Below are 12,035 nucleotides of genomic sequence, written 5' to 3' on the forward strand. Positions count from 1 at the left end.
GTTTAACTATATCTATTTTTTTTGAATAACTATTTACATAATTAATATAAAAAAAATTATTTTTACTAATACGATATTACATCATTGAATACATTTATAAAATTATTTTAACATATTATAGCATCTAAAAAAAAATTAATGAGAAACAATTGAGGATTAGCTTCACCCTTTATCCTAAAAGGTCGACTTTTGTTTTTAGATAATTAAATTAAATTCACCCGTTTATTATTATTAAAAAAGAAAACAGTGGTTTTGCTCCTTTATGCAAATTCTTTTTTCATGTGCGTAAATTGGAAAGGGCGAGAGAGACGGTGTGTGAGAGTGACGCATGCTTTCAAGCTTTTTCCCCTTCTCAGACTCTCTCAAACCTGAGACTGGAAACTGGAAAGAGAGAGACACCTTTTAAGATTTGTTCCGGTTCGAAAGGCACTTGCATTAATTCATTTATTTTTTTAATTAAATGTTGAAATTAGATATTTTAATTTTGTATAATTTAAATGGTTATATAGTTAAAAAAAAAAGCACCTGCAGACTACAGTAATTAAAATTAAAGTGAGGCAGTCTTATTCCTTTTCCGTCATTTACTTATTTATAGCCCCAAATGAGAGAGAGGGTACGAAAGCAAGCCACATTGCATAAAAATGAAAATGGGTGAGTTTACCTCCTAATGCCACAGTTGGGACTTGAAGTTTTAATAATGAAGGTCCTCCTTGTGTGGCTTGGCATTGTTGTTGTTGTTGTTGTTGTGTCAAGCAAGGCGTCTGAAGCGGTTGAGCATCATTACGTGAATGCAAGTGATCTCAACTTGTTGGAGGCACATGAAGCTGGAAGGGGTGCATACACTCTTATGGTAGGACTCACCCTTATTCAAACTGCTGCTGCTCAAGGAGCAGGTACACTACTCTCTACTCTCAAAACTTGTAATCATTATATTACCAAATTAAAATTCATCTGTTACTTAGCATTTACATAATCTAATGAAAGCAGGATTCTTTATTTTAATGTGCTTTCTTCGGGATGTTTTCTGAGAATTTTTTTAGGCTTAAAGATTTTTTTTGTAATGAACGAATCTACATAAACTAATGCATTTTAATTACGAATCTGCGTAATTGGATTCTTATTTTTATTTTTTGACAGTTTGTTTGGATGGATCATTGCCTGGTTACCATTTACATCGAGGATATGGATCAGGAGCAAATAGTTGGATCGTTAATTTAGAGGTATCACATAATAATCTTTCATTCAATTAGTTAGATTTGTGCACTGTTTTCATTATCTTTTGCAACTAAGCTTAGTTTCTTGTGAAGTGTTCTGTGAGTTAAAACAGTATCTTTTTGTTTGTTTATAATTGTATTCACTATAAAGGTTTCTATTGATATTAGAGTATAAATTCTTTGATAGGGAGGAGGATGGTGTAATGATGTCAGGACATGCATTTATCGCAAGAAAACTCGGCGCGGATCTTCAGCATTCATGGAAAAGGAGATACCTTTTACAGGAATATTAAGCAATAAGGCTGAACAAAATCCAGGTTTCCATTCAATTGAACTACTTTGATTGCTGCTCCCTTTGTGTTTTTCTGTTCTTCTACCTATAGAGTTAACCATCTCGTTCTACTTCTTGTTCGTTTGTGATTGTAGATTTTTTCAACTGGAACAGAGTGAAGATTCGTTATTGTGATGGTGCCTCTTTTGCTGGGGACAGTGAACATAAGGTAGAGTTTGAATCTCAGAGTCATAAAAATGATTTTTATTTCAGTTGTTGCTGTGGAGAAAAGGTGAATCCACTGAATGAAATGCAGTTGCCTTGAACTTAAGTTTGGCATGCTTCTTTGAGATTCTGTAAATATATGAAGGTCTAAAATGAGTGAATGTAAATGTTCCTAGAGCATGCTTTAAATTGTATATCTAAGTACATAAGCTGTCGTATCTGGTTTCACCAATTCCCCAAAGAAAGATGTTAGGTGGCTAATACTTTTTCCTTGTTTTCGTCTTACATTTGAACCAACACCAGTCAACTCTCTTTTTTTACACTAAAAAGTGTTGGTCCTCTAGCATTTCTTCCATTGGATACAAGTTTGGTGTATATTTGCACAATTTTGTTGTGAAAAAGCTGTATGATTAACATATGTGGGAGATAACACATTGGTAATGACGTTCATAGAATAAGGGTTACCACACAAAACTAAGTGAATGTTGTCTACTGAGATAGGCTGCACGTCTGCAATTCCGAGGACAGCGCATTTGGATGGCTGCAATGGAGGATCTGATGTCGAAGGGAATGCGTTTTGCCCGGCAGGTTGTATTCATATCTGCAGATATACTGGTATTGAAATTATACTTTCTTTCTACTCCCAGTTAAATGCAACTTTTGTACTCCAGGCTCTACTTTCTGGATGCTCAGCTGGTGGCCTGGCTACCATCATACACTGCGACGAATTTCGAGGTCTGTTTCCAAGGAGTACAAAAGTGAAGTGTCTCAGTGATGCTGGGCTATTTCTTGATGCGTAAGTTGCTGTGGTATTTCATACAATCAATGCCAATTTCCATCGTGACTGCACCATTTTGGACATTTTCTCAAATTAACTGCTTACTTGTTTACTTGTTTCTCCCTCTGAATTATAGGACCGACGTATCTGGTGGACACACACTCAGGGATTTTTTCAGTGGTGTTGTAGGGTTGCAGGTATATCACTGTTTTTCTTAGGAAACCAAGTTATTATAACATGAAAGCAAAAATATATTATAAACTTGCCACTTTGTTTCAATATACTCTTGAAAGTTTGACTATGGACTTCTGCTATTTCAGAATCTTAGAAAGAACTCATTTTGTTTGCAGTTACTGAATTTTGGAAACCTTTGTTTAACATGAAAATATTATGTGCCAAATGAGAATTCTGTATGGTTTGCAAATTGGTCTTTTGACATGGTTATAACTTCCTCAGCATGATGATCAACTTCTTTTGTCCATTTATTGCAGGGAGTGCAGAAGAATCTGCCGCGTACTTGTACCAATCACCTTGATCCCACATCGGTAATCATTGATATCCCTTAGTGTGCAAATTTGGATATATCAAATTTTCAGATGAATGAACATGCACATTGCACAAATGATCCATAATTGTTGTTTGCTCTGAGTTAAACTTGCATTGATGTTTCTTCTTCTTCTCTCCCTTTTTTTTCAGTGCTTCTTCCCACAGAACTTGATTGCCGGTATAAGAACCCCACTCTTCATTCTCAACACTGCCTATGATTCATGGCAGGTAAATGTCTGTTTTCGTCTCGTACTGCTTGTCCTCTTAACTCCTTATGAGTCATATGATATGATTTCTGGTAGTGTTTATCCATTAAATCAAGTTTTGTAGACTAAACAGATATATTTTGCTTGTAATCAGATCCAGTCAAGCTTAGCTCCGACAACAGCGGACCCAGGTGGCAATTGGCATGATTGTAGAAAAAATTATTATAGGTGTTCTGGTTCACAGATCCAGTTTCTACAAGGTGGTTTGATGCCTGAGAGATTGCTTTTGTTAGAAGCAAAAAGGGGTTCCGACAAACTATTCAGTGTGCTAACTCATTTCATTGTTTCTGTTGCACAGGTTTCAGGAATGAAATGTTGAATTCTATGAAAGGCTTCTCAAGATCAAATCAGAATGGAATGTTTATCAATTCATGTTTTGCTCACTGTCAATCTGAGAGGCAGGATACATGGTTTGCGGATAATTCTCCTGTCATTAGGGAAAAGGTATTCTATTGCAATTTTATTAATCTCTAGTTTCTTTTCTAAGCTATCACCACTTGTTTGTTATGTTAATAAAAATTCGTCAAACACAATTTTCCACTTTGAATTAGATGTTTGTTGAGTTTTGATAAGTTACATAAAGTATTAATTGTCTTGAAGTTTAAATTTTATTTTTGACACAATGAACCAAAAACATCCTTGTTTGAAGCAGTGTCGATACTGTGTTCACAATGGGTGTGTTTGGAAGCGAAAAATTTTGGAATTGATTTTATTTGAATTGAAAAGAATTGAATTATAAATCAAATAATGTGTTTGGAATAAATGATATAAAATGAGAATATGGTCCTCTGGTGGTTAGATGACTATTGGTTGAGGTCAGCTGGGTGGTCGATTGGGATGGGCCGATGGTCTGCTGGGATCGGTTTGGCTCCTTTTTCAAGCCCTTCTTTACACTGAGAGGGTTTGAGATTAGTTATAAAGTAAATCCATGAGATTTACAAATCAAGTTATTTCTTATTTTTTTTATGTATTCCAAATGATAGTAAAATCAAATATGCTTACAAGTCCTGAAAGGTTAACTAAAATAATTAGCAGAATATCAGAAAGTTAGTGGTCCAAAATCCAAATCAGAAATTGTAGTATGTTACTATTACTACTTATCAGACTCAAAGTTGATCTTCATAACTTTGGTATGTTAATGTTATGCACTGATGATTTTTCTGAACTTCCATGGTACTGCCATTGACATATACTTTTTTATTCATTCTGATCTTCCAATGTTATCTGAAACTTTCTTATACCACAAAATCTGTGTTCAGTTCTAACCTATATATATGCATTAATAAAATTGCAGGCAATTGCTCTGGCAGTTGGAGACTGGTTTTTCAACCGTGCTGTCGTTAAGGACATCGATTGTGCTTACCCTTGTGATAATACATGCCACAATCTGATCTTCAGATGAAGCAAATTTTTATCAAATTGTTCCAAATTCATTCACCACATTCATTTGGGCCTCTTCTCATCAGCAATTAGGATATATCTTATTCACCTAAAATTATTATACTAGGCAATTAAAGGGGAAAAAAAGAGGTTGCTGAAAAGTGCAACAAGGTAGCATTTCTCTGTGACCGAGTAGTTGGTGAAAGTGATTGTTGTTATGTATATGTTTAGTTGTGAATCCTTTGTTGCAGATATTGACAAATACTTGCATGTTCTTCGAGTACATTTAATGTATAGATTAATTTTAATCACTGAAAATAAAACCTCAGTGATTAAGATTATTCTTGGAACACATTAAATATTCTTAAGGAATTTGCAAGGATTTCTCATCAAATATTTTTTGTTATCCAATATTTTTTTAGGTGATGGAGAGGCAATAAAACATTAGAATTAGGGACAGTTTGCATACTGTAACTTGGTAGTGATTGAACGAGATCATCTCAATCTCAATCTCAATCTCATTTCAATATTTCCCTTCCGCCGGTTGCAATAAAATGTTTGGCATTCATTATTGGTAAATGACGATTTTCTCAATGCTCAAAATAAATACTTTCATTATTTGACCATTTTTAAATTTAAAAAAAAAATTAATTTTACTCAATATTATTATGTCGAGGCTTATCTTTGATAATCAACAATAGAACTCATGTTAGTAGTAGTAGACTAGTAGTATGTGAGTGGGTGTGTGTTAGGGATGTTAATGGGGCAGGGCGGGGGCAGGGGATGCCTCCCTGCTCCCCATTCCCGCCCTCAGATTTGCTTCCCATCCCCGTCCCCATTCTCCACCGTGGGGGAATATTGCTCCCCATCTCCATTTTTCACAGGGCCCCATTTTTCGCAGGGACCTCATTCTCTATCTACATAATAGTTCTAACTAATTATTAATTTCCATATGAATAGATCTGCAAGTATCTATCTTATACAAAAACTGCAAGATTTTATACAAAAAGTCTAAATGACATCATGGTGACTTCTTTCGAAATAACGCAATGGGGGGACGCAACGACGAGCCAAAGGAAAAAGCAATGGATGAGGTGGGAGATGCGGCAATAGAGAGGAGAATGGACACGACGGCAGAGTTACGAAAAGGAATGCTGCAAATAGAAATTGTGACGATGCGGTGAGAAGGGTGACGAGGGGGTGGCTGCAGAGAGGTTAGATGGAGTATGGACAACTTTAGGGATCTCTGAATTGAAGAAGGGTTATGCAAATAAAGATTAGGAGTTTTGGGTTTCTAAATATATTTGTGTGTGTGTGTGAGAAATGACTAAAAAATATATATGAGAAATAAACTATTAAGGATAATTTAAGGAATTCATAAATTTCGGGAAATAGCGGGGACGAGACGGGGATCCCCGCTCGGGTCCCGCGCCTGCTTCGGGGAAATTTTGTCCCCCATCCCCATTTCCACAGAAAAAATTTCCCACAATTGGATNNTCTGTATTAAATAAAAAATTGTAATTAAATCTTTTCTATATTTAGTAAAAAAAGTACAAATTCTTTTTAAAATATTTATTTTTGTGTTTGATGTTGGATGAATTATGAAATATTTTAAAACATAGGATTAATGTGTTTTTTCTTAAAAAATGATTAGTAAGGATTATATATGTTGATCTATATCTTGTGTTTTAGTTACCAAAAAATATCTTGTCTTTTTCTTAAGAGTTTTATTCCTAAGCGAAGATTTGAGACTCAGTTATCTTGGTTCTTGATTATATAACTTGAATATTGCTAGTTCAAACATGAGCCGGGAAAAAAAAAATTGTCTATTATGCATAGAGAGATATCCAAACTCCAAAGGCGTGAAAGTGAAACTAGGTTAAACGGTTAAACCAGTACAATAAACACATGCGCTTCCGGTTTAAATAATAACGAGAAATTTTAGTAAACAAAAATATTTTGATACTAAATTGTAAATTATAAAATTAAATTTTAATAATATAAATAAAAATAAATATTTATTAATATTAAGAAATTCTATTCTGAGCTGTATTGGAATTAGGTTAGGAGGACAATTTGCAAAAATATTTCAATACTTAAGTTGTTAGTGTTTTTGAATGATAGTTGTGGAAAAAATAATGTGTTACCTTTGAGTTTTTCTTTCTCTTTATTATACATTTTTGATATAATTATTATTAGACATTTACCGTTTTTAATGTATTATTTTTACTGTCATAATTTAACAATTTTTCAGAATTAATAAATTTATTCATTTTTAATGGTATTTACGTTAATCTTTATTACGTTTCTTAACGTGATATATTCGTTTAAGAAAAAGTCTAGGGTGCCAGTAATTTTATTGAATTTTGGCCAGCATATAACCAGCAGAAAAATGTGAGTCATTAGATGAAATTTCACACCAATCTCACACTATTAAATCATCATTAATAACTATTTAATGACTACCAATTATAAAAATTGTTGGTCCTTAACATTCGCATTGCTCTTCGTTTAATTATAACGCTGGAGTTGTTATTCTTGCCCAGAACAAAAACACATATGCTTAGATAGGAGTTGATTTTTTAATTATTATTTTGATATATGAAAACAATTAACAGTTCTACCTTCACCATTATGCTGTTTCTTCTCATCAACAAGCTCTGAATTAATTAGGTCTAGCGTAATTAGTAATTTATTTTATTTTATTTTTCTACCTTCCCTTTCATAAAATATTCACAAATTATATGTCGTCCATAACAAATCTTCTATTACAATAATAATATGTCATTATCATCAACACCGTCATTATCATCAGCTCAAATCATTATCATCATAATCAATTATTTCTTTATTATTAAGGACTTGTTTGGGTGAGCTTTTGAGAAAAGATCTTTTTTTGAATTATCTTTTTTTAAAAGATCTTATAGAAAAGTAAAAGTAATTTTATGTTTGGATATCTAATGTAAAAAGGTCTTTTTATCTATCAATTATGTTTGGATATAACAATATAAAAGTACTTTTTTGTTCATTTATTACACGAAAAACATCTTTTTTTTAAGGAAAAAAGATCTTTTAAAAAAAGATGTAAATTACATCTTCTCAAAAAAGATCTTTTTTTGATTTTACTAGTGCTTTTACTTTTACTACTAGAAATTTGCCAAACACGTTAAAAAATAAAAAAGATCTTTTTTCATTAAAAAAAGATCTTTTTTTAACAAAATAATGGCGCCCAAACATACACTAAAATGCATGTCATATTTTACCACACAATATACAGCTATACAGATGTACGTACACATGAATACAAAGAATTTAATTCGAAAAAAACATCGAGGAAAGTTTAACTATTAAGGAAATCTTTTTGGTACATAATAGTGAGATGAAAAGTGAAAAAATTATAACTAAATTTGTGATAAAAATATATTTTGTACATGATATTTTTATTATAAAATAGAAAATCTTGATTAAAAAATGTTATAGAACAAAGCAATACGCTTACATTAAACAATAATTTATAGGGGGATAAGCTTGGAATGGCATATCCACCTCCGCCATTAATCCATTATCCTTCTCCGGATTTTTTTTGTTTGTATGGTGATGATTGTAGGGTCCCAGCAATAATTGGTTTCACAATTCACATGCATGGAGATTAAACATATCTTCTTCAAATAACGAAATAATAAGATCTTGTGACAAAAATGCTTTGGCGGTGGTGAGGTAGTTAGAAGAAGGAAATTAAAGGAGGTTTTGAATTGTTTCACATTTACTTGCAATGTTTCTAATTAACTTGTTTAATTTTACCGAATTGAGGCAAAAGTAAACAATTTAGAAGGACGATATAAAATTAAGGTTTAATTACTCTATTGAATTTTATAATTTTGTGAAATTTTTAATTAAGTCTTTATACTTTTTTTTTTAAATTGAGTCTTTGTACCAAAATTTTTTTTAATTAGGTCTCTATACTTTTTTTTTTCTTATTATTTAAGTTTCTACACCAAATTTTTTTTTAGTTGGATCTTTATAAAATTAAACAAATTATTGCTAACAAGGATCTAATTAAAAAAAAAATTTGATGCAAGATCTAATTAAAAGAAAAAAAAGTATAGGAATCTAATTAAAAATTTTACAAAATTATAAGGACTAACAGACTAATTAAGCCTAAAATTAAAACTCTAGGTAAAAACCATTGGGTATAATTTAAACATGTTTTCCTTCCAAAGCTAAAAGAAAGCGTTTTCACAACAACTAAACAAGTAGCCCCTTCGTTTTTCTTTTATATTTTTTGAAAATTGTTTGCTAAATTATTATTACAATAATAGTGCTAGGTGAATCGGTCTCTTTTATATTCAAGTTAAACTAAATTGGTTCAATAGCTTATTGTCTTTAAAATAATTATCCACACGAAATGTGTGAATAAATCACATATTTCAATTACACAACCTTTTTTTTTTGTTGCTTCTATGTTTATTTATTTATTTATTTTTTTTTATGTTTCTTCTTCGTCAAAAGAAATTAAGAGAAAATGAAGTAGTAGTAGAGAGGAGCTGAGCACGAGGAGAAAGAGGAAGAGAAAAAGGATAAAAAATTTTGTATTTTTATTCACAAATTTGTGTTCTTGAAAAATTTTTTAGAGACGACTATCATTAATTTTTTTGTATCATGAATTTTTTTCATTTATAAAATAAAAAAATAATTATTTTTTCCAAAATGATTTTTTAGGTTTATTTTCAAAAATACGATTTTTTTTTTGGAATTTACAGCAAGTTTGCCGTCCCTCCCGGCAAACACTATAATTTATATAGAGTTCGTCGCACTCTCCGGTGAACTCTATGTTGAGTTCGGAGATAAAAGTAAGCCTATGGGAGATCAAGCAGTCACAACTTCTCTAATTACTTTCTTTTTTCTCACAGTTAACGTTATGGCTACGATGTCAAGAAATTCATTGTTATCCATTCATTACGATGGTGAAATAGTGTATGATGAAGAAGGTTCAATTGTCTTTAGATCGGGCCAGCCGATAATTACGTATATGATAGCAAAAGTCAACAGTTTAACAACTTTGAAGAGTTTGATATTGCATGCCCTCGGACAACAGGAATCTAAAAGGGTGAAAAAATTTACTACAGATTTTCGACCGAGTTAGATGGCAATTTGTTTTATAAAATGTATGTTATAATTGTGTTGTCTTTGTCTCTGTTACTAGTATTTTTATCAGATCGTCGTTGTGAGCGACATTTCTATTGTTTTGAATTAGGTACCCATTGCGCGACGACGAAGACGTACGGCTTATAAGGTCGTGGCACAACCGATGGACCAATGCAATATTCATCTGTTGGAGTTATATGTGTTTCTTGTTGACTTTGGTGGCCGAGGATCATCTGCAGATATTGTCAATGATAGTCCAACGGGTGGCGTTGTTAGACGAACTATCAGAAGGATGATGGTATATCTGAATATGCCACCTGAGGGTAGTCAGGAGGGGTCTAATGTTGAAGTTCGTAATGTTAACTTAATAGATGACAATCTTGAAAGTCATGACGGTTTTGCTATCAGGGATCCGATGATGGAGCAGTATGAAGTCAACCACGATGATGCAGAGGATGCTGACAAAGAACCACCCGAAATTCTTGATGATGGTGATGGGGAAGAAGATATGAACTACTACGGTGACACACAGATTGCTCTGACACAGCCTGCCATTTTTCAACCATATGACCGGCTGGATCATTTCACTAGGCTAAATCTCGATGCACTGACTTCGGATTGCTCGTTTACCCAAGGAGGTCCTGAAGAAGACCCAAGCAACGAGTTTGAGGTTGGACAACAATTTGGGAGCAAGGAAGAAGTCATGTTGGCAGTTAAGCATTATAGCATCAGGAGGACTGTGGAGTACAAAATAGTAGAGAGTGACCATTGGAGGTACAACGCAAGATGTATCTAGTTCAGACCCGGTTGTAATTGGAGCATACTTATATCATATCGCCGAAAGCAAGAAAAGTGGGAGGTTAGGAGATACAATGGTCCTCATACTTGCATGCAAACTTTGATGGGGCAAGATCATCGTAGGTTGGATTCGAAAGTCATTGCACAACACATTTTCACGATGGTCAAGGCCGATCTGACAATCAGCATCAGGGTTCTACAAAGAGGTGTGGAGAATCATTTTGGTTAAAAGGCATCGTACAGAAAGGTTTAGCTTGCAAAACAGAGAGTCATCGCTAGAATATATGGCGATTGTGAAGAGTCATACAAAGAGCTTCCTCCTTGGTTATTCGCTATGCAGATGTACTTGCCAGGTAAGATTTATTTTCGGTTTATTTATTCGTCATTAAATAATTTAGCCGTGTACAAAAAGCTGACTAATGTATGTCGACCAGGGAAAAGCGACGAGCATCAAACCCATCAGGCCATACTAACGGAATACGGTGGTAGGCCCAAGAAAGCATCAAGCTGACGCGTCCTCCCAAGTTGCGCTGACCATGCTCTGTGATCCGGCACATCTGGCGATACAGCCATGCCAGCACAGCCGAACCCCACAACAACCAGCCACATGCATCAAGGTCCTCCAGCAGGGAAAGCCACCTGATATGCACCCGAGAGTCAGATGCATCGAGAAAGAGGATACCGCCTATCAACTGATGATGTATCCTCTCGTATACCTCATCAGCGGCTCCTCTGTGGCATCCTGCTCTAACTCTCCACAAACCGTGTTGTGGAACCAAGTGAGCTTGACAGTCCACTTCGTCTGTGACTGTCTGTCCTTTGGGACAGGAACAACACCTAGTATCTGCTCACATAACTCCTCAATGGTCCGTCCCTGGTGGTGCTGCTCCCACCCACCGATGCCTCCGATGAAAAATGGCTTATAAACCTACTAATTTTAAGCTTACTCTACTTAACTGACGTCATCATATAAGTAATTAATTTATAACTAACAACACAATGTTATACCTCTAACTAAATTATCTAATAATATACTTCCTATATTCTTTAATATGATGATAGATAGCCACTATACTAAAAAACAGTGACATAAAATAATATACCTAATATAACAACACTATCTAACATGTGTTTGGTAGGTCGGATACCGGACGGGTTGGGTTGATATCCTGATCAAAGAAGGGAAAGTCGTCTGGTCGCACGTCTCTGGGCTGAGGGTAGGCGAGGTCCCGAACTCTTCGGATGTAGAGGGGGGTGTCACCTGCAAAGACACTCCGACGCTCAAGTCAGTGAAGTGTGCAGGCGAGTAAAGATTGAGTGGTATGTGACGTACCTTGGGGGAAGGGTAGGCCCTTCCCCATTTATACCGTGTCAGAGGTAGGCCCTGCAAGGGTAGGCCCACCTTCTTCGAG

At 34.3% G+C, this 12,035-nt stretch overlaps 1 protein-coding gene across 1 annotated transcript; it reads left to right on the forward strand.

Moving 5' to 3' along the window:
• Positions 594–5,259, forward strand: LOC107618859 (pectin acetylesterase 12). The gene is made up of 12 exons (XM_016321033.2): positions 594–893; positions 1,138–1,220; positions 1,402–1,531; positions 1,641–1,714; positions 2,212–2,298; positions 2,382–2,506; positions 2,625–2,685; positions 2,980–3,033; positions 3,185–3,262; positions 3,395–3,500; positions 3,599–3,744; positions 4,595–5,259. Exons 1-12 carry the CDS (start codon positions 668–670, stop codon positions 4,700–4,702), a joined length of 1,278 nt encoding a protein of 425 aa, XP_016176519.1. The 5' UTR covers positions 594–667; the 3' UTR covers positions 4,703–5,259.

The sequence above is a fragment of the Arachis ipaensis genome, chromosome B09 (assembly GCF_000816755.2).
Source record: "Arachis ipaensis cultivar K30076 chromosome B09, Araip1.1, whole genome shotgun sequence".
Taxonomy (NCBI): domain Eukaryota; kingdom Viridiplantae; phylum Streptophyta; class Magnoliopsida; order Fabales; family Fabaceae; genus Arachis; species Arachis ipaensis.

Bases quoted from the DNA above. Each gene is read 5' to 3' on its own strand.
- LOC107618859 (XM_016321033.2), top strand. From the start codon at position 668: ATGCCACAGTTGGGACTTGAAGTTTTAATAATGAAGGTCCTCCTTGTG. The intron at 1,715-2,211 runs GTAGAGTTTGAA...CTACTGAGATAG, and splicing joins CTGGGGACAGTGAACATAAG to GCTGCACGTCTGCAATTCCG. The intron at 3,745-4,594 runs GTATTCTATTGC...ATAAAATTGCAG, and splicing joins CTCCTGTCATTAGGGAAAAG to GCAATTGCTCTGGCAGTTGG.